General features: G+C 44.1%; 1 protein-coding gene across 4 annotated transcripts in view; it reads right to left on the reverse strand.

Annotated features, from left to right (window-relative positions):
• The window catches only part of HERC2 (HECT and RLD domain containing E3 ubiquitin protein ligase 2), a 148,725-nt gene that overhangs the window by 44,679 nt on the left and 80,843 nt on the right, over positions 1-23,203 (reverse strand). For 3 of the 4 annotated variants that reach the window (XM_066579316.1, XM_066579336.1, XM_066579307.1), the window contains exons 42-64: positions 16,823-17,056; positions 16,557-16,695; positions 15,962-16,105; positions 15,087-15,143; positions 11,774-11,916; positions 11,349-11,619; positions 9,954-10,093; positions 9,645-9,743; positions 9,360-9,528; positions 9,148-9,273; positions 7,261-7,369; positions 6,921-7,060; positions 6,602-6,792; positions 5,247-5,352; positions 5,073-5,164; positions 4,812-4,987; positions 4,296-4,407; positions 2,493-2,574; positions 2,108-2,251; positions 1,930-2,020; positions 1,570-1,747; positions 1,223-1,304; positions 490-661 (exon numbers count right to left, since the gene is read on the reverse strand). In XM_066579316.1, the coding sequence (XP_066435413.1) occupies positions 490-661; positions 1,223-1,304; positions 1,570-1,747; positions 1,930-2,020; positions 2,108-2,251; positions 2,493-2,574; positions 4,296-4,407; positions 4,812-4,987; positions 5,073-5,164; positions 5,247-5,352; positions 6,602-6,792; positions 6,921-7,060; positions 7,261-7,369; positions 9,148-9,273; positions 9,360-9,528; positions 9,645-9,743; positions 9,954-10,093; positions 11,349-11,619; positions 11,774-11,916; positions 15,087-15,143; positions 15,962-16,105; positions 16,557-16,695; positions 16,823-17,056 (3,197 nt within the window). The remainder of the gene's footprint in view (positions 1-489; positions 662-1,222; positions 1,305-1,569; positions 1,748-1,929; positions 2,021-2,107; positions 2,252-2,492; positions 2,575-4,295; positions 4,408-4,811; positions 4,988-5,072; positions 5,165-5,246; positions 5,353-6,601; positions 6,793-6,920; positions 7,061-7,260; positions 7,370-9,147; positions 9,274-9,359; positions 9,529-9,644; positions 9,744-9,953; positions 10,094-11,348; positions 11,620-11,773; positions 11,917-15,086; positions 15,144-15,961; positions 16,106-16,556; positions 16,696-16,822; positions 17,057-23,203) is intronic. The other variant, XM_066579327.1, reaches the window with a different exon arrangement.

Raw genomic sequence — 23,203 nt, forward strand, 5'->3', positions numbered from 1 at the left:
TTTGTTTTTCTAATGACAGAACCCCTTTAAAGCCTGTAGGATCTCTCACATTTTTCTACACTTTGCCTTATTTCTTTTTCATCTTACCCCTTCCCTTCTTTACCTTGTCTCGGTTTAGTGACAGTCATGTCATACTCTCGAGACTTCTGCATGGTCTTCTTTCCTGTGTACAGGCCACTTATGACAAATGCAGATCCAGTTGGGAAGATGCGAAATCTGATTGGTTAGTTAATGACCCAATATTATGAAGTGTTGTAATATTGGATTTCTGTTCTTGCTGGAATGGATATTGTATCAGCAAGTTGTAGACAAATTGTTCTGCTCTGCTTTTTGGTATAGTGTTCAATAGGCCATGAGACCTAACCTTTCCTCGCCTTTAGTATAGATTTTCTTTATTGTATTAAACTTTCAAAGTTTCAATAAAACCGATTAAAGAAATTCTGGTAGATTTATAATTCTACGCTTTCACGATCTATATTTGCCAATTACCATGTCCAGACGACACCAGATTTCGTTAATGCCAATGAAAATTGAGCTCCACATTCAATCTGGCATACTCCTTGACCATTGAGTCTTTCAATGTTTTGAGGGACATTACATCCTTCACTTCCTCCACGGCCCAACTTCCCGAAATCTCCATCACCCCAAGAGAAGACAAGTCCTGGAAACAAAGCAAATTATAAATATGCATTATGTAAGAGAAAGTGCTAAATGGCAAACAGAAAAGTAATTTGGGGCACATTTGGAGGTCAGTTAAATGAACTTTAATTATATAAACTCTTCTAAATCCATTAAAAACCTATTTCAAGTGTATTCTAGAGCTCCGGAGAGAGTGAAGGGCCACGTAATGGGGAACATTATTGCAATGTCAGGATTCTGAAGTATATAAATCTTAAAAAATATTAGAGTGCGCTGTGTGAACGAGGAGCAAGTGCACAAAAATTACGAAGTGACATGTGAGAAGAATGAAGTGCATGCTTAAAAAGGGAATGTATTTACACTATCATTAACTATGCATAGTGCTGACATGGGCTGCAGCAAATACATAAATTATATATTTTTCCTCACAAAATAACATACCAGAACAAAAAAGAAAAAAAGTTAAAACCTCTAAAAGAAAAAAAAAGAAAGAAAAAGGCTGTATTTGAGATTTTGAAATCCAGAGAAAGCATTCAAGCATGCTCTTGCCTCCAAATTGATTGGGGTCCAAATATGAACATACCTTCATCAGTCAGAGCCAGTGTCTGTGCATCTCTACTTCCGCATGCAACCTGTATGACTCTATGGCCCAAGAGTACCTTTACCTGAAAAGTAGTCAGAAGTGATAGTCAGAGTAGAAACTAAAGGGCAATGCAATTAAGGTGCAGAGAGGCATTGAACAATAATACAAAGAAGGGAACTGTAAAAAGTTGAAGGGAAGGGGGGGGGGCATTCTACAATCATACGTGTTATAGTTGGGGATTAAACAGCCTTTATTACACATAAGTCATAGATCTTCATGACAAATATTACTGGCGCCAGTAGAAAACCATACTAGGAGTAGATACATATTAGGAACTGTGGTCTTACCATTTTAGGTTTCAGCTGAGTTGTATTGTCACCATGCCCCAAGCGGCCATATTCGCCCAAACCCCACGTATATAGCTCCCCACTGGATGTAATAGCAGCACTATGGGAACTGCCACAGGCGATGTCTCGGATGCGTTTGCTTTTTAGAGCCTCTACTAGTCTTGGTTTATCACAGTTCCTATATTAACATAAAAAAGGGTCGCCTGTAAATTGAGATACTACAATATGAAAAAGTAAAACACAAGCAGAAAATTACCTTAATCTTTGATTTATCCATGAATTATAAAGTCATTTCAGCCGTATTAATTCCTCATATTAAAACAGTATATAATATTTAACAACACATACAAAGAAACGCACATTCTGCTGAAGTGACCAAGCTTGCCATCATCTCCTTCTCCCCAGGAAAATATTTTGCCATCCACAGTTAGCGCCATTGCATGTCTTCCACCTAAATAGAGCAATAGTATTCAATAGCAAAACATAGTAATGCAGATATTTATATTCTAACTAAACAGATCTAAAGTAAATTACAGACCTGAATGAACGGCAACTTTCTTCACTACGTAATTGCTGAGGGCTGTCATTTGCCGAGGTATAGGGATGGTGCCACTGGAAATGCCCAAACCCAATCTTCCGTTTGTAGCTTCACCACATGCATACACTTTCCCCTCAGCAGTCACTGCAAACAGGGATTAAAATGACTAAAGCTATACAATCAGCGTTCAATTTCACAATACAATTTCAATACAGAGGAAGACAATTGTAATATGGTATGGCTACATGGATGCCAGTACACGACTTCCAACTCAGGAATACAAGCTGTTCTGTGAAGGTACTTCTGTTATCATTAAAAAAACAAACAAACAACAACAAAAAGAAAAACACAAAAGGTTATGCCAAATGAGCAAACTTTAAAGTACCTGCAAAAAGACTTTTAGATCCACCAGCAACTTGTACAACGTTGAGAGCAGATAAGGTTTCGGAGAATGACGGAACTTTTATCTGTAGAAAAAGAGTAGTACATTAAGTAAGGAATTTTTAATGTATGGGAAGAAATATAGTTGTCGTATAATAATACTCGGTCTCTAACATTACAAGGGAAAAATAAGTTACATTTCTCATTCGCATCCTTGGGGAACACAGCTGAAGACCGTGGGTTAGCTAAATAATTTGGATGTTACTAGGAAGAAAACCTGGTTAGGATAATAAGCTTGAATGCAGTTGTCGTGTGCGCCTGGAGGGCTTGGGTTTTAAAGAAGGTCGCTGCTTTTGATCTTGCAATAATCCTGTACCGTCTGAGTTCCGGAGCAATAAATTAATGAAAGGGCTCTTTACCTCAGGGTAACCACCGACCGCCTCGGACTATCCTCTGGTAGGTGGGAACTTTTTCCACCGGTAGCATCAGAGATGATCTCATTCATTTTTGTGCTAAAAAGTCTCCCACAAAGATAACGGAGGCTTGTAAGGGACCTTTTAGAGGAGGCATCCCCAAATTTTAGCCACAAAGTACAGTGAGAGGCTACTGAAGCCACCGAAGCATGAGCTAAAAAGCTCAGCTATGTCGAGGGCAGCTTCACAACTAAACTTCCCTGCCTGGCGTATCTGATACGCCATATCCCTCTGGGAGAAATAGTAAGTTGAGTGGGCTGGCCTGGGTGCCGGGCAGACACCTATCATGTCCGGCTTCCATAAGACCCCCACCCGCACAATGAGTCCCTGCATGCACCATCCACATCTAGCAGACCAGAGGCCGGGGCTTAAATTACTGAAGCCCACCAGCATCTTGTGAACCTCAAATGCAGGGAAGAGTTGCTGAAATGCTTCCTACATAATTGCGGTTGCCAGAGGCCACAGTGTTAGCACAAGCCTGCCGCAGACCTCCCAGCCCATGTGCCAGTAGCTCTCCCCCCCCAAAAGGGACACCCAGCATGGACACACGCCCCCCAACCCACAAGACCCAGTCCAACACGATCAAAGCCCAAAGAACCAAGAAGTAAAAAAGGTGGACGGTGCAGAAGGGATCTCTGTATCGGAGGACACACTACAAGCTACAGCACCCTGCTCCCCTCTACACAGCCCACTGCCAACCAACGCTGCCCTGGTTGCATACTGCTGCACAAAGCAGGATACAGGATGAGCCTAAAATGCCAATACCCATCCCTCTCTGACCTGATACTCCACTGCTCCAGCATAGTCTTCCCTGGCACTCGATCTTCTTTGAGGAGGAAGGGAGCATTCTGGTGACAGGGGACAATAGCAATACCCACAGTCTTCGTGCTGTGTCTCCCAATGATTTGGACGCAAAAGATTTTACGGCAAGTACAAACCTCTTGTTCTATATAATGTGTTTATATAGATTATATAAAACAAAAATAACTGTAGACCTTGTGACAGATTATTTTTTTTCATTCTAAACCATCTATTAGATACCAAATACCAAACACCAAGATAATCTGTAGGATGTAAAAAAAAAAATTCCACCACCGAGCGCTATAGCGTAAAGTTTGGGAAGAAAAAACCCACAGCAACCAAGAATGTGGTACAGAGAGAATAGGAGACTTGTCTTGAAAAGATTACTGCCACCAGCCAAATGAAAAAAGTCTGATGCCGAAAGTAACAAAGAAAATGCCATCAGTGGCTCCTACAAGACATTGCAGATTTAAGTGCGATGATCATTTACAGACTATAATTAGCTGCGAGTACACTACAAGAGCCAACTTTACCTTAGATCCTTTCAATCCTCCCAGCTGATCTTTGTCATTTAGTCCCCATACAAACACTTTTGTTCTGATTGTTGTTGCCGATTCAGAAGCAGCTGCCTTTTTTCTAACAAAGCTGGGGAAAAAAACAACTATTTTAGCTAAACCCAGAAGGAAACAAACATCTTCATCATTGTGTCAATCACAAAGTCAGCAATCGCACTGTGTCAGTATGTAATGTTATATAGAATTGATGCCAAATCATTAAAGGAGTTGTGTCACTAAACACATTGTAGGCTGATCACCGGGAAATGCAATCAGTGTCTGCTTGGTAAGTTGAATAGGTGATAATCAGAATTAAGATAGAAAAGTGCTGTGCGCCACTGTGGCTTGTCAGTTCTGCTTCAGTTTTTTTTTTTTGGAAGCCGCATAATCAGCCAATGACTATAATGTTTTACGTGTAGTCGCAGTAACATAACATGCAATATATAGTTGTAAAAATAGGCAGCAGCAGAGGAAATGAGATAAAACCACACACACCTGCCAGTACTAGCTTTATCATCATCTTCCTCCTCATTATCTGAAGCAAGGAATGGCACAGTTGCCAAGTCTTCATCCTCCGCCCGGATTTGCCCTATGACACTCAGTTCATGGATCTTGCAGTCGATTCCCGAACTCCGACACTGCTTTATGGCAACTTCAATATATCTGTGATACTTCATAAAATACATGTAAATTAGTATACAACCCACATCATAATTAAGAATTTAAGAAACAAAATATGCTGATGTGCCCATTTACCTCCATACAGTCACTGAGAAGTAATACACTCATGTCGGTAGGATTTATGTTGATGGTTTTTAACTCTATTAGGTTATTTAAGGAACTGCCACCTAAAAGTTGAAAAAAAAAATGCAGTTTATTCTTCATCGTATTAAACCATTAAAACAATTAAAGCAAATTCAGATTGCTCACCTGACACCACAACGAGAGAAGGCATATAGCTACTATCTGCAGGGTCCACAATCATCATTAGTCTGTGCACCAAAACATCTGGAAAGACCTCCAGCCGGATCCAGTGCTGTAGGGACAGAAGAGACTCAATAACTCAAAAAACCAAAACAATGTTCCCCACAGAAACAATAGCCACCTCTCCTTTAGGGAGAAACAAGCACAAAGAGATCATGCCTACAGAAAGATTTTTTCGGAAAAAAATGTAATGGTATGTGTATACTATAAACTAGATTGACGAGATAGTCGCTACGTGAACATAAAAGGTTTGGAAAAGTGGTTGTAAAGGCTTTAGGGCTCATGTCCACGGGCAAAAGAAGAATTAAAATCCGCAGCAGATTTTAACTCTTCTCCTGCCCGCGGATCCGCATCCCATAGGGATGCATTGACCACCCGCGGGGTAGATAAATACCCACGGATGGTCAATAAAAGTGATTTTTTTAAAAATGGAGCATGAAAAAATCTGGACCATGCTCCATTTTCATGCGGGTCTCCCGCGGGGACGGCTCCCGCGGGCTTCTATTGAAGCCTATGGAAGCCATCCGGATCCGTGGGAGACAAAAATCAGATTTTACTCACCCGCTCCGTTTCTTCTCTTCGCCGCCGCGTCCTCTTCTCTCAGTCGCGGCCGGATCATTTTGCTTCGGGACGGCGCATGCGCGGGGCACGTCACCGACGTCATCCTGCGCATCCACCGGGCCGAAGAAAGAAGATCCGGCCACGACGCAGAGAAGATGACGCCGCATCGAAGGAAGGATCCGGAGCGTGCCTGATTTTCCCCGTGGACATGAGGCCTTAGGAACTGTTGAGTCGAGGATTTTGCTTGAACTGTTCGCTGCCCACAGGTCTTCCGCGTTTTGGGGAAATGGCAACAGTCAATTAGTGTATATTGCATGTTGGTATATTACACCACTTCGTATAGTATGTTACAGTGGAACCCCCCCATATATTTCACGGCATCCTGCGGTAATATCCTGCATTTCTGGTATACTCTACAGATTGGCTCTACTACAGAGAAAGAATACGGTCACTGAGCTGTAGACCACTATATATGCCTGTGTGTAGCAAGTCTCCCCCTCTCACTGTCCCTAGCGGCGCTGCAACTAGACTTAACATAAGAACTTTAACCTTGCCTGACCGGTCACTAAATGTATCAAACTCAAACTTTATGATTTTACGGCGGTGGTGAGGATGTCACAAATCTAATGACACCAAAATCATCCACCAAAGGTTACGCAAAGGGGGCAAAGTGTGATGCAAGAAAAAGCCTACAGGTTCTTTTATATTAGATATGGTTATGCAATGTCCATTTAACTTGCCTTGCCCTGGGAGCCAGAGGATTGCCAACACTGATCGCTACCATCAATAAGACGTGACGCCTGGTTTGCAGAGGAGGAGACATTCAAATTTTTTACAATTCTTGACCAATCATCCAGCAACATGCCCCTCTGACCACTGTGCCGCCGCTTCAACTGTTTGCCAGAGCGTCCACAGAACACTGGAGATTGACCTGTTAATGCAAAGAAGTGAAAAGAAAATTGTATGGATATATAATAAACAGTAGTAGTAAAATAATAAATAAAAGTTAGCAACATGTTGCTATGTGGCATGTAATAGCTGGAGCCAGATTTTACGTACCTGGCTCATTTATTCTGCCAAATGTATGCCTGGTGTTATGTTTTCGATTCTTGAAGCAGGTTTCGCAGAAATCAAAGTCATCACAATTCCGGCATTTAAATCTAGGCCCATGAATAGGAAACATCTGACAGCCATCACAACTGTTGACAAAAAAAAAAAAAAAAAAAAGTTTTGCCTATTACATAGGAAAAGATTATATAGGATGCAATGTTGTCGCTACATTATAAGTCACTTCAAATGTAGCAAATGTAAAAACAGAGCAGCTAAAATTGGCATTCCAGCCACACAAAAAATAGTTTTGATCTGCGTGCACAAAGACAAAAATAGGTAAGAAACATACGTGACTCCAGGGTGAATGCTTGGAACCAACTCCATTTCAGACAATAGTCCCGTCCAGTGTGACTGCTGAGGGAAGTCGACAATCACATCTTTCCCATTGGCACTGAACGCTACCAGAAAGATAAAAAATGTCTCAAAACATTTTTCACTTTATTGATCAAACCTAAAGCCATAAAACAAAGAAGCAGTTGTGTGCGTTACCTCTAAATAGTCAACTACGTTTCATGATTTTTGTTTTCAAACCAGTGTCAGATTATCAACAACATAGGACTTAGGGTGGGTTCACACTGGGAGTATTCCAGTCGGAAATCTCGCGGTTTGGCCGCAGCAAAAACCGCGAGATTTCCGCCGGGAGAACCGCCGCGGCTTTGAAGCGGCTCGGCCGCTCGCTTTTCCGTTGCGGCCGGCGCTCCATAGAGGAGAGCGCGGCCACGACGAAAGTAAACAAAAAAGAAAAGTAAATAGACATGCTGCATCTTTTGAAACCGCGGCTGCGGTGGGCGCAGCCGCCGTTTCAGCCTGACTTACCGCAGCGGATTAGCCGTCCCGTGTGGACGAGATTTCTGAGAAATCTCGTTCCACATGGCTGGCTAATCCCGAGATTAGCGGCCGCGGGCGTATTTGCCGCGGCGAAATTGCGGCAAATCCGCCCTGTGTGAACCCAGCCTAATAGCTGAAGACTGCGTCAAAAACTCCTTTTAAAGGAGTTTTTGACATGGGAGTTGATTGCAGTGATAACTGCTGATCACTATAAAGCCGGGAGCACGCTTGTTATGTGTGCAAGTTGCGCCTGAACGATTTTGATGCAATTCGCACATTCTTATTCTCGTCTGTGATACGGACAAGAATAGGACATGCAAAGGATTTTCTCATGCGGACAGTCGGTACACATGAAAAAAGGAGTGTGCATAGCCCCAACACTGTATACTGGGTTGGTATCACAGACCCACATAAGCTAGTGTGCCAGAGGCCTAACAGTGTGGAGACGGCCCCACGAAAGTTTACCACGTAGCAATGCCAGAAAAAGTCACTGAGCATGAAAGCTTTAAGTGTGGCACTGCTACTTCATTATAGTATTTGGCAGAGTCACAACAGTTAAACATTTAAAGGGGTTGTCTCACGCCGAAACGTTTTTTTTTTTTTATTCAATAGGCCCCCTGTTCGGCGCGAGACAAACCCAAGGGATGGGTTAAAAAAAAAAAAAAAAGTTTATTACTAACCCGAATCCCCGCGCTGCGGCGACTTCTTTCTTCCTTTATCAAGATGGCCGCCGGGATCTTCACCCACGATGCACCGCGGGTCTTCTCCCATGGTGCACCGTGGGCTCTGTGCGGTCCATTTGCCGATTCCAGCCTCCTGATTGGCTGGAATCGGCACACGTGACGGGGCGGAGCTACGAGGACCATCTCTCCGGCACGAGCGGCCCCATTCACCAGGCAGAAGACCGCACAGCGCAAGCGCGTCTAAAAACGCCAGAAGACAGCGAATTTAGACGGATCCATGGCGACGGGGACGCTAGCAACGGAGCAGGTAAGTGAATAACTTCTGTATGGCTCATAATTAATGTACAATTAATGCACGATGTATATTACAAAGTGCATTAATATGGCCATACAGAAGTGTATAACCCCACTGGATTTCACGAGACAACCCCTTTAACAATCAGACATTGGTTCTATATCCTTGCAATATACCACCTGTCTTTTAAGTGGGAAGACCTCCTTAGCGAAAATCTCCACAGGGGAAGGAGGACGATGACACTTTTGCTGCAGAAATATTTAACCAAGAAAGTACATTTCCACCCAAGAATTAATAAACCATATCTGATAGCGAGACATAATGGAAATATACAAGGTGCGTTTTGGAATAAAGCATTAGGATACACTACCTTTAACGACACCCACACTCCTGTGAGTAACTGAGCCCCATTTATATTTTGGTGTTGTAACCGATGCCTTCACTCTCACTTTATCCCCAATTTTGATATGGGAATGGGAACTTTGGGGAGGAAAACCTGCAGAATTTAAGAATATACTGGTCACTCCTATCCCTCATCTTTCCCGAAATAGATGTACCACAAAACAAAGAAAAAAAGCTCACCAAGTAATTCCACATGGATATATCGCACCCAGTAGGTTCCACCTTTTTGTTGCCAATCACATTGAACATTTAAATCGTGGAGCCCATCACGGTCTAACTTAATGACTTTACCCACATCTCCTTCACAGACCTCTTCATATGTCCGACAGCAACGCACCATCATGCCAACCTTAAAACACATACAGATTAAAGACCACCCAACATTGTCTGCGCTAACAAAATAAGGCTGGAATTAGAGTGTTTGGTGGGTCTCAGTTTTTCATACACAACATGTATGTAACATACCTGAATGTTCTCCCTCACGTATACTGCGTAATCATCATTGCTTAAGAAGTCAGCCCTTTTCTTGTAAGTCTGGCTCTCTGTCACAACTGCACCATTTGACTGCAAACGTTCAGAGAAAAAAATGAAGCAAGCCAAGTATTAGCAGGAACACATGTCAAGAGGATTATAACAAAAACAAGGAAACCACTCAATTAAGTTATGCAGGGGGGGGGGGGGGGGGGGGGAGAAGAAAAAAGAAAGAACAAAAAAACAACCACACTTCACTGAATAGAAATATAAGCAAATAAGGCAGCTTTAGTCAATACTAACATCTGGATAGGCAGCTTCCAAATCCTCCACTTCTTCTGCCACCTCTTCATCTGACTCCTCGGAGGCAGTCTCAAAATCGGACAGCTCAGTCACCTGAATGTCTGGATGATCCAGCAGCCATCCAACTAGTGCCTCCACACCTACAGAGGACCAAGTCAATAACGGAAACTGTTCACAAACATGGCCTCATCCAACACTTAATTCATCTGGCTACAGGAGGATTAATGCGTTTGGGCTGTAGTGCTGGTGAAAGCTGCTGTATATGCCCTGGACGGCGAGCGTAACTAACAGAGAAGTCCTGAATCGTATAAGACCCGATATAATCACTAGAGGGGAAGATGGCCAGACTCAGACTCACGGATTTTGGCCATGTAATGTGAGCAGAGTCACTAGAAAAATCTATAATGCTTGGACAGACCAGTGGCAAAAGAAGACCCGGCCGCCAAAGGACACGATGGCTGATACTGTCAGAGCTGATACTAGCATGGATATCACAACTGAAAGAAGCCGTGCAAAACATGGACGGAGGGAGCCTTTAGGGTCATCGAGGGTCGTGAACGACTAAACTCCTAAGAACAACCCCCCCCCCCCTTCAATGGACACACTGGAAGAGTAGGAATCTTGCCCAAAAAGTGGCAAGGAGATACAGAGCAGCACTTCCCTCATGAATACATCTATGAGTCCTCTGCATGCCATCTTATAGCCTCTACGCCTAAAAGGGCTTTTAGAAAAGTCAACCTTTAATCACCTATCCACAGATCGGTGGGGTTCTCACTACCAAGATCTCCCCTGATTCCAAGAACAAGGGTCCTGTTTCGACCAGTCCTTTTCATTGCTGGGCCAGGGGGCAGCAAGCCCACATCGTGGAGGAGAACGAACAAAGCTATGGCTGTGCACATGCGGTGCCGATCCATTCAATTTCAATGGGACTGCTGGAAATAGCCAAATACAAATGCTCTGCTATTTCAGTTAGCTCCACTGAAATGAACGGCGCGGCCACAGCTCCATTCATTCTCACATCACTGCGGGTGGGAGAAGGGACTCTGCAGTGACAAGATGGGGATGTGGGACCTCAGTTCTCAGGATATGTGGTGGTCTCCGCAGTCACACATCAGACTTGTATCACCTATCCTCCTATGGATGGGTGATAAGTATCTTGGGAAAATCCAAACAGTACAATTTTCTGTGCAGTTTGGTTTACTAGACCAGCTGTCTCGTCACTATAACAAGCTGCCCTTCATAGGAAAGTATATTATGGTGACAGATTTGCTTTAACCTGTTGACAAAAATAGTTTAGGTTTCGTATAAACGTGTGTATGTAGAGACCGGTAACTGAAAGTGTATAGAAACATAAGCCATTTCCAATTGTAGCATTGGATGGATGCAATCATGTACCTGGAGAACTTGAAGCTGTTCCAGATGCACCTGACAGTGACTTGAGAGCAAACTCAATGTTTTTCCTTTGAAAGCCCATTTCCATCAGTTGTACAACAATTGGGACAGGTGGTACAGGAGACGGTTTGCGCTTTTTAACTTTTGCTGGGCAGATGTGCTGCACGGTCACAGGAGAAGAGACCTCACTTGAGCTGCAGAAGTCCTCAAAGAGTGGAGATGATGGATGTGTGGACTCCACTGCCAAGTACTGACAAACTGCCAGGGCTGCTGCCTGAATGGGCAAACAAATAGAACAGTTCAGAGCAATTTCAAGTGTGTCTGGGAATTCTCTCCCTCTAAGCGAAGCCCTCTGCAAACTCATTTCTAGATATTGAAGAATGCTGGCTAATATAGCTCATGATAAAAGTAATAAAGCAGTAACTTACCTCCAGCTCCTGTTTGTCAAATATTGCTTTTACAGGTGAAGGCTGTGTGGCAGCCGTTAGCAACTGCTGTAACAATATCATTGGAGGCTGTGGACCCTCTGGAGACATATCTGCAAAGTCTGGAGTGGCTGCAGCACCTTCATCTAAAAGAGAAATTAAAATAAATTAAATTCTAGATAGTCCTAAGCAAGAAGGTTAAAAATGGCAGAACTCATAACTGGTTGGCAAAGGCAAGAAACTAAAAAATGCTCACTTAGATGCACGCTTGTAAGTCTCTTAAAGGGGTATGAGGAAGGCCGTGTGCGGTCAGCAAAAAAAATTGTGCTCTAGCGAAGATGAAGACTGGCAACGAACGGTTTTCTACTTGTTAATAGCTACTGTTTGTCAAATCAAAAATCTTGTAATGGAAAAATCTAGCCCAAAGATAAGCATCCTAAGGCTGGATTCAGACGAACGTATATCGGCTGGGTTTTCACGCCGAGCCGATATACGGTGTCCTCGCCTGCAGGAGGGGGGGGGGGATGTAAGAGCCGGGAGCAGGAACTGAGCTCCCGCCCCCTCTCTGCCTCCTCTCCACCCCTCTGCACTATTTGCAATGAAAGAAGGTGGGACGGGGCGGGGCCAAGTTCAGATAATTAGCCCCGCCTCTCCTCATTGCAAATAGTGCAGAGGGGTGGAGAGGGGGCAGGAGCTCAGTTCCTGCTCCTGGCTCTTCTATCCTCCCCCCCCCCCCCCCTGCAGATGAGGACACCGTATATCGGCGTGAAAACAGAGCCGATATATGTTCGTCTGAATCCAGCCTAAACTCTAGTATGAATTTACACATGGCAGGTTTGTTGGAAAAAGTTATGTGGCCGAAAATCTGGTCCAATCATCTGAACGGGGTTGTTTGTGCAGCATGTGCTTGGATTTCTGCAAACCCCATTCAGATAGAGGACAGTTACACTGCGGATAATTGTGGTATATTAATGGGGATTACTGCTAATTCCTGTGCTGCACCTGGACTTACTGATTCAACTGGCACATGCAGGTGTGTAACGGAGAACCTATAAGGTAAAATGTCTATTTCACTGTCTGAGCCAGCAGAACACAATGTGCTGGCTACATCCGTCTGCCAACAGTTATCAGAAGATGCAGCTTTGATAGAAATGCACGGACATAACCTCAGGGCACATTTTAGTTTGCTCACATGTAACCCGCAGGCGTCATTTGACGACACACAGCTCACCCCGCCCCTGCCCCCTCCATCGAACACTCAAGATGTTGCTGCATTCCACCTGAAACCACGTGATATTGGACGTCCATGACAACAGAAGCTCATGCAGGACCGGATGTTAGAAGACCTTAATTGGTCCGCCCAATCACATGCTTTGATTCCCAATGACGTATTGCTTACACAATTTCCAGCATACCCATAAAGGGCAGTTAACTTATAACGCTATAAAAGATGCTATACACCTACCAATAAAGCAGAGCCCAGGAAGACTTTCTACACTGACAGTCTGTCTCAGTGTCTATTTTCTTCCATTGTGCGCACAATCTCTGAACGTGAATCAGGAAGGGTGCAAACATTCTTATTGATTACGCCGTGGGTCCCAAATAAATCGGTGGTGAACCACATGTGGTTGCCACAATGATCTGCTTCACGTAAAGGACCCTCAGACATAATTAGTTAAATCATATCATATCATATAAAAATATATCTAGGTTTGCATAAATGCAGAAGAAACTGCTGTACAAAACCGGAAACTTTCCATTCCTAGTTCATCTTGCCTTCTTTTTTACATTTTTATATGCGTTTCCTCCAGGTTAGCCTAGTTTCTTCCAACAGTTCCTAGTTCTGTAGAGGTCCTAAAAAATTGGCTTACTGTAATATTCTGATTATAATACAGCGCCCCTTGCACAAACTAAATCACGCAAGTTCGATTCTTCTCAGTGGACCATACTGTAATGTGTATGTATATCAGGACCTCTTGTCTGTAGAGGACAACTGCATTAGCGGATGAGAGGTTAGCATTTCTGAATGATAATAGTCTATAAGATGTGATTTACTACGTGATTACTACAAAAGGAAAACATTTCCAGAGGTCAACACAATATAAAATATTTTATGTAGCCAAATGTAAAGGTAAACAGGTGGAAATTGAAGTTACCACCCCCAGACATTTCCAAAAGATTTATGAAACTTGGATCAAAGTATCCCCGTATGAAAGGTACTGAAAAATTAAAAATTGGATAAAGTACATGTATCAGTATGCAAATCATGGGGCCCTTTGTTATTGAAAATGCTCCATGGTTTTAGTTTATAGACCATAAAATGTGTTATGTAAGTAGGTCCCTCTTTTGTCCACAGAGGGTCGGTGACCAGGTATGCCAAAATTGCAGAGTTCGAACTCCGTACACCCAAATGTCTGACTTTGAGAGAAGTCGGACAATTAGCATGGTTGAAATAGGGGAATCATATAAAATCAAAAGGCTGGCCCTAGGGCAATGGCAGTACAGAGTGTGGTTACTTAGTAGACACAGGAAGGCTCCAGTACTCGCAAACCCGAGACCGCTCCATGCCAAGTGATGACTGCCAGGTTGTAAGAATGGCAGTTGCTGATATATTGGCAGCTGGAGCAAGGATCTGAGCACTGGTTGGAGTCAGAGGTGCCCCATGAATAATTGCAAAAAGATTGCTTGAAGCTGGGGTGCATTCATGGCCCCATGCAGTGTGCTCCGTTAACCCGATTTCACTGCTGGCAACTGCTAACCTGGCATATTGCTAGAAGCAAGTGGACACATGAATGGTCAACAGTTGTGTTAAGTTATCAGTCCCGATTCCATCTGGGGGAAACTGAGAATCATCAATGCATCTGTAAGCATTTTGGAGAAAAGGCACAATTCTTGTACCATTTCAAAAAGCAACATGGGTCCAACCTCTGGAGTCATGGTTTGGTGGGCAATCAGTTATGACACCAGGACTGGTTGTTGAAGGTGCAATGACTGCCTGTCAGTATGTGGACAGAGTGGTACACACTGTTATCATACTCTTCATGACCACTAGCCAAAATGCTATCTTCCAATAGGATAACGCCAATCCACATGCTGCAGCCATCCCAAGACATGCCTTGCACGGTGTCACAACCCTGGACTAGCCTGCATAGTCCCTAGATTTACCCTCAATGGAGCATGTCTGGGATGACATAAGTAGACGCATTAAGTCCAAAGGCCACCCACCACAAAACTATACAACAACTGACTGCACAAGTCATGCAGGCATGGGGAGACATACCCAGACAAGACATCCAAACAATTATTGATCCAATACCTGCAAGGATCCAAGAGTCTATTAGGTGTTCGTGGTGGACACACTTCTTACTGAAACCTATACCGAACAGTAATAAACTTTGTCAGATCATTTTTTCCTGGCTTTGACTCTACACATATCCACTATGTTGCATAAAATTCCAATTTCTTCTGGGTGAAGACTTTCAATTTTCACCAGTATATACCCAAAAGTATACAGTAAATCTAACCTTCCAAAAGGTCATATAAAACATGAGGAGATAAATGGAAAATTGGTGCAAACAGAGGCCAGCTCTTACACCCTTATTGGTTGCTTTTGGACAACTGCGCCACTTTTCTCTTGTACTAATTTTAATTACATTTTCTAACAAATTCTTTAGAAATAAAGCAAAGAATCCTTAGAACACAAAGAAATGTAATAGAATTTAATTTGATTGTTCCCAGTAAGAGAAACAAAATAATCTTGTAGGTATGATACCTTTTAATGGCTAACAAAAATACATGATGTTAATGTGAGCTTTCAGACTTTTACTTTTAGTCCTTCATCAAGGCATAATGAAATGGATCCTCTTCAGATCAATTTCATCATGCCTTGATGAAGGACTAAGAGTAAAAGTCTGAAATCTCGCATTAACATCATGTATTTTTGTTAGCCATTAAAAGTTATCATATCTACAAGATTACTTGGTTGCTCCTACTGGGGGAAGGGTTAAAAAAAAAAAAAAAACACAAACAAACAAACAACCACACATTTTGCTCTACTAGCTAACACGGTACCAAACTTTTTTGAATTGAATTTTGGCTCTTACTACTAGTTAGACTACATATTTATAATACAGTATTTGGACAGTTAATTGTATAAGTAAAAGTTTTGTTGGAAAGAATAGATGTCCATACCGGCTGGAATTGGTCCCATTTCCTGCACTGATGGTTGAGATAAAATTTGTCTGAGTCGGTCTTGGTGAGATAGAAGGGCCCAACCAGCCTTCAGTATATAAAGTTTCAGCTGTTGACACCTCAAACGGTCCAAATCCACTTGGTCTGTAAAACAATGAAGTAACGCTGACAATAAGCCAGGGTGTTATGGAGCTACTGTGATGACTACTTAAACGCTCAGTGTAGTAAACAGCAGAAGTTGCTATTTGTGGCTCCATTCAGAGCTGTGCTTTGATTATAATGTCTTTCCCTTGAAGGAGACAATCAATTTAATCCTCTTCCCATGCTGTCAAAGCTTGCTTTTATCGACTGGATAATCATTCTGAATCACAATAATCACTCCTAAAGTTGCAAGACGCTTTGCATTTTCCGACAGAGTATCAGAGGTCATAAAAGCAGCATTTTGAAGATCACTCATACTAGCAAAAGAGGGTGGCAAGTGCTCATCACATTTCTGTAATGATGCTGCCCATACTGTGCTTTACAGAAGCTAGAGAATTATACTACTTAGGGCTATCCATTTCAGTCATAGATAAGGAATCCGATCGGACTTTACCTGTAAGCCCCTGACTGGGAGACTTCTTCATCCTGTGCTTTTCCAGCTTGCACCCTGCCAGGTTTACCAGCTGTGCCCAGACAGACAGCATTGGATCAGCAAAAGGCAAGTTGTTCACACAGAATGGCACTACAGGCAGCTAGAAGATTAAAAAAGTTAGATGTGGGAACAGAACATATGCATCATATTGCATAAAATGTGATAGAATAGGAATGCACACAGTACAAATATGATGCAACTTTCAGAACACGAATAGTTCCACTTACTGGGTGAAGTTGATTTAAAGGGCAAATATGGCTGATGCGCACTTCATGGAACTGTACAGTGATTTTTCCTTTTGGGGTGATTCGGGTGACAGTGCCCTCTCCAAATTCATCATGTAACACTTGTCCCCCAAGACGTAAACGGCTGTCTATGCCTCCTATCACAGCCAAAACGGCCATCAAGCTACGGACTTCAGGGTTTTCTGAGTCGGGAAAGTAATCCTCCAGCACAGCATGCTACAAAAACACAAAGGAAGATACATGATTAGAGTGGTAAGAACCATAGAACATGGAAGGAAATCTTTAATTCCGCTCGCACAGAGGCCTTATAGGAACGTCTTAAAGAAATAGCCAATGAAATTGGCTATCAAAATTAAATTGACCCCTTAGTAGCTAATACACAGCATATATACCATGTTCGAAAGTTTATATCCTTGTAGACTCAACTCATACATGGAGGTTAAAAAGGCAGAAGACTAACAAACAAATTGCATTAACCCTTTCCAATCCAATTTGTATCCTGGTTTTCCTAGGGGGCTTACTCTTTTTCTGCCATCATACAACGGCGCTATATGTTGGCTAAAGCCAGCACTGCATGAGGTGACACATTGGATAGGTTCCGACAGCAGAGAGGCTGGCAATATACAGTAAGAGAACCCCGACGGATGTCTTCCAACATCGGAGCTGTACAGCCTTAAATCATAATGTCTTCAGAGGTCAGACAGTGGATTGGAAAGGGTTAAAAAATACACATTATCGTGCGTTGTCTTAATGTGCATGTCTGGCATTTGAACAAAAGGAAAATACTGAGCCCTTATGTAAATTAGTAACTTATGTGGTTGCATTTCCCTCGATTGTTAACCCTTTAAAAACACGCCCCCCTCCTCCCCCCCATATTTTTGTTTTTTCCAACCCCCTTTTAAAAAAACTTTAACTGTTATTTATCCATTGTAGTAGATGTCTGAGGGCTTGTTTTTTGCAGGACGAGTTGTACTTTTTAAAAAAGGGTACTATATAATGTACTGTAAAACTTTTTAAAAAATTCTAAGTGGGGTGAAATGGAAAAAAAAAAAAAACTAAACTCAGCCATCTTTCGGCGCATCTTGTTTCTATGGCGTACATACTGCAACAAAAATTATACGATAACTTTATTATATGGGTCTGTGCGATTACTAGGATACCAATTTTTTTAATTTTTTTTGCTGTATTATTTATTCCAGAAGTTTGAATTGCAGCAATTATCTGATTATCGGGTTGCTTTCACTGCAAGAAGATGATGACATGTTGGGACAAATAGTTTGAAGCGTAAACTTTAAAGCCCAAAACAGATATTTTTGGTATAACTTACCGTAAAATCTCTTTCTCGTCACGTTCATTGGGGGCCACAGCCTAAACCATGGGATATAGCTACTGCCCTAGGAGGCAACACTAAGCAAAAAAGCGTTAGCTCCTCCCCCCTGGCTATATCCCCCCTGCAGGCATTCAGCTAATCAGTCTGTCTGCAAGCAGTAGGAACGCCAGTGGGAGTACGATTATACATATTATATTTTATACATACCAAATTACAATGTTTTGGCCTAATTTTCTGCCAAACAATGACCGAACAGAAAGTTCAGGAACCGCCTTAATAAACAAGGGGTGGGTGCTGTGGCCCCCAATGAACGTGACGAGAAAGAGATTTTACGGTAAGTTATACCAAAAATATCTGTTTCTCGTGTTAAGAAAATTGTAGATCAATGTATCAGTTAATTATTCTATATTGCATTGTAGACTAGGAATATATAGCAGTGAAGGGGTTAAACGAAACTCTTCTATAGGCCTGCATGTCTTCTGAGGAAGAAAGATTAGGAGATAAGACAGTCTATTAAATCACTCATGTATGTTTATAGTATAACATACACAGGGAGAAGTGACTAGACTGTATGGTGCCTTCCCAGGCCTTCCTTCTCCCTGAATTTATGACGGTCTTATTGTATGTAATAGATACACTTAAGGAGGTGTAACTTATGTTAATCACTTATATTTTAAGCCTATCATATATCCTTATTCACCTTGGAGGTATAAACTTTTGCTGTGATGTCATTTATAATATATAATCTTTGACCACCTTAAAATTAAAGCAGAAATCACTTGATACTACTGGTATTAATTTGTATTTCTCCTGAGCTCAGATTACTACACGGAATCTGATAGTCTTCTTCTTGGTAAACAAATTCTCTCTACATCTCGTCCGTATCATTGGGGGCCACAGCCTAAACCATGGGTCGTCCACAAGCAGTCCCGAAACAAAATATACATTGGGTGGGCTATTTACAGGTTTGATCGTGAGGTCAATGGACCGCCGCCTGCAAAATCTTCCAGCCGAGAGCGGCGTCCATCGATATGTGGACCTTATAAAATTTTGACAGCGTGTGTAAGAAGATCCAGGTGGCAGCCTTACATACCTGACGCGCTGAAGCTCCGTGACGGACCGCCCAGGAGGCCCCTACTGCCCGTGCGGAGTGGGCCGTAACCCGAAATGGTGGCGCGCATCCTGAGGTACGATACGCCTCTGTTATCAAGGACCTTACCCACTTAGATATGGTGACCTTCGTGTGTACTGGCATTGGACAGAAGGAAGGCAGGACAATATCTTCATTGATGTGGAAATCCGAAACTACTTTCGGTAAAAATTCTGGTGATTGTCCCAGTACCACTTTATCTTGGTGGAAAGTCCTATAGGGGGTCTGTATAGACAAGGCCGCCAGTTCCGAGACCCTACGAATAGAGGTAATAGCGACCAGGCATACTACCTTCCAGGTCAGTAGCCGCATAGGAATCTCTTTCAGCGGTTCAGACGGTTGGTCTGTCATAGCCTCCGATACGATATTAAGATCCCACGCTTGAACCGGTGGTTTCAATGGGGGTGTCGTATGGGCAACTCCCTGCAGGAATGTTCGCACAGCCATTCTGCTTGCGATTGGTCTCTAAAACAGCACCGTCAGTGCTGGTACCTGCCCCCTTAGAGAGCCTACCCTTAATCCTATTTCGAGACTCGATTGTAGGAATGCCAGTATTCTGGCCACCGAACATTGCATCGGCTGCACTCGCCGCTCCTCGCACCAGGTGAAGAAATGCTTCCAGACTCTGTAATAAATAGCCGACGAGGCCGGTTTCCTGGCCCGTATTATTGTTTGAATCACCTTCTCCGAGTCACCTTTTCTTCTTAATACCTCGGTCTCAGCGGCCAGGCCGTCAAAATGTAGCGACCTGGAATCCAGGTGTAGCCCTTGGGATAGCAAAATCTCTTCGATCCTGTATGTGCCATGGTGCGTCGGTCAACATTTCTATGATGCTCGCGTACCAGCTTCTTGGCCAATCTGGCGCTATTAATGTCGCTGGTCGCCCTTCCTGTTTGATTTTCCCTAAGATTCTTGGTATGAGAGAGATTGGTGGAAATACGTACAAGAGTTTGTATCCCCCCCACGGGATGGTCAGTGCGTCTTTTGCCGCCACTTGCGGATCCCGTGCTCGGGCGACAAATGGAAGAATTTTGTAATTCAGTCTGGACGCCATGAGGTCCACGTCTGGCGTGCCCCCTTTCTGACATATCGTCTGGAATACCTCTGGATGTAACCCCCATTCGCCGGGATCCACCATTTCCCGACTTAGGTAATCTGCCACCCAGTTGTCTACTCCGGGAATGTAGACTGCCGATATTGAGTCCAGATGACTCTCTGCACACGTCAGTATACGAGTTACCTCGCTCATTACCGCCGTGTCCCGTGTGTCCCCTTGATGGTTGACATGGACAACACCACAGCTGTGGCCTTGTCCGTCTGGCTGCGCACATCCTTCTTCTTGAGAGTGGACCCGAAGTGCCGAAGAGTCAGGTAAATGGCCCGTAATTCTAGGATGTTGATGTGCAACATTATTTCTCTCTAAGGCAAAACTCCCTGAACAGACTGGCCCTCCAGTGTTCCGCCCCAGCCTGAGCGGCTGGCGTCTGTCGTCTGTCGTCAGCATTATCCATCGTTCTGGGCCCAAAGACCGTCCTACCTGAAGCCTCACAGATTTCAAACACCCCTTCAACGCATCCTGGACTTGAGGGGTTATCTGGATTCGTTGCTCCAGGGTCCATGTGGACCTGGTTCCAGTGGGGCCATATCAGATGTTGAAGTATCCTTGAGCGGAACTGGGCAAAGGGGACCGCCTCGAAGGCTGCTACCATCTGGCCCAGAATACTCATCCAGTGCCTGATGGTCAACGTTCTCTTCTGCATTAGAGACTGAACACCGTGTAGAAGCTTGTCTACTTTTGTTTGAGGTAGTAGAACGTGGTGCTGGCTGGTGTCGAATATCATGCCTAAGAACTCTAGATGTTGTGCTGGTATTGGGCGCGATTTGTCGCGGTTTATTATCCAGCCAAATTCTTCGAAAGTTTCCCTCGTGACGCGTAAACTCCCGATGTTGCCGTCCCGTGACGGTGCTTTTACTAGCACATCGTCCAGTATGGTATGGCCGCTATACCCTTTGCATGGAGTAGTGCCATCACTGCTGGTAGTATTTTCGTAAATACCCTTGGGGAAGTTGAAAGGCCGAATGGCAGAGCCGTGAATTGAAAATGCCTTCCCTGCGTCTTGAAACAAAGGAATTTTTGGTGTGCTTCCCGAATCGGAGTATGGCGGTATGCGTCCTTGATGTCTGTTGAGGAAAAAAATCCCCCCGGCTGCATGGAGGCTATCACGGATTTGATCGACTCCATCCGGAAATGGTTTGTTTTGATGAATTCAAATCCAGTACTGGCCTGACCCTGCCGTCTTTTTTTTGGGGGGGGGGCACTAGAGAAAGATTTGAGTAGAACCCTAGCTTCTCTTGCGTCCCTGGCACTGGTTTTACAACCCCTTGTGCCAGAAGATTTTCCGCTGCCAATTGTAGATTGGCTACTCCTCCCGGGGAGGCGGGTAGTCTGGACCTGCAAAATGAATCCTGCGGTAGAGTCGCGAACTCGATCGCGTACGCGGAGGTCACGATCTCCTGCACCCACTTGTCGCTCACGCGACTCCACCATGTCTCCCGAAATTGGGAGAGTCTGCCCCCCACCCTGGTGACACTGGGTGGGGGCGGAGACTCATGCCGCGTTCTTTGATCCCGCCGCCTTAGATGTTTCTGGTCGGGATCGCCATGGTTGTCTCGTCTCGAAGGTTGGACCTTTCCCTGCGTCTGTCGGGGCCCTCCTAGATTGGGACCATTGCCCTGTCCCAGGACGGGATGAAAAACGCCGAAATGACCTAAAAACCGGTTTCCTCTTCAATGGAACCTTTTTCCTTTCTTGTTGGTATTTGTGGCAATGACGTGCTTTTGCCGCCTGTGGCGTCCTTTATTAAGTCATCTAACTTGGGCCCAAAGAGCCCATTTCCCTCAAAGGATAATTTTGTTAGGACCATTTTGGTCGCTGAATCGGCTGACCAGCTCTTTAGCCAGAGGGTTCGCCTTACCGCGATAGAAGTGGCGGATGCTCGAGCCACGAACTTAGCTGCATCTCTCTGCTGCGCATACGAATTTTTCGCTTGTATGATATTGCCTGTTGCTTCAAGTAGTTCACTAGATGGAGCGCCTGCCAGAATGTCTTTCCGCAGCTGTTTGGCCCAGGCTGTCTAGGCTTTACTGACCATACGGCCACTAAGATCGGCTGTAGGGCGGTGCCCGTAGCCTGAAATACTGATTTCGTCAATGTATCCAGTTTTCTGTCTTGAGGATTAGCCAGAGTTGCCACTTCGGCTGTTGGCAACGCCGTGCCTCTGGATAGCCGTGCCACCGGCGGATCGACCCCGGGTGTACCGCCCAACCCTTTTTCAGATTCCCTGGGAATGGGTATGTAACTTCCCAAGTTTTCCCGGGTTGTCTAAATTTTTTGTCAGGATTCTGCCATTCCTTATCAAGGACATCCGCAAAGTCCTGATGGTCTGGAACGACCTGTCGCAGTCTCCTCTTACGTCTAAACGACACCGTGGATGGAATGGCCTCTGCTGGTTCCTCTGTTACTTGGAGGGTTTCTCTTACAGCTATTACTAGACTGTCCATTAGGCTCGCCAATCGCGAAACCTGTTCGTCGTCCAGATCAGAAGCAGACAAGCCCGCAGAGCGTTCGTCGTCTTCCGATTCACTGCTCTCGCCCGCTGTTTGGGCGTATCCTGCAAAGCCCGGGAGCATGATGCCCGGGAGGAGTCATGGCGGGCTCGGGCCAGTCTTGTAAAGTACCGGGACAGCGAAGAATGCCTTGATCTGTGATAAGTCCGGACAAACTCCCTGGACCCATGGGAGCCATGAGAGTCCCTGAACCGCCTGGACTTGAAGGGTCTAGGCGACGCTCTAGCAAGGCGAGACTTACGGGAGGTGACCCGCT

This window comes from Eleutherodactylus coqui, chromosome 1 (genome assembly GCF_035609145.1).
Source record: "Eleutherodactylus coqui strain aEleCoq1 chromosome 1, aEleCoq1.hap1, whole genome shotgun sequence".
In the NCBI taxonomy this organism is placed as follows: Eukaryota; Metazoa; Chordata; class Amphibia; order Anura; family Eleutherodactylidae; genus Eleutherodactylus; species Eleutherodactylus coqui.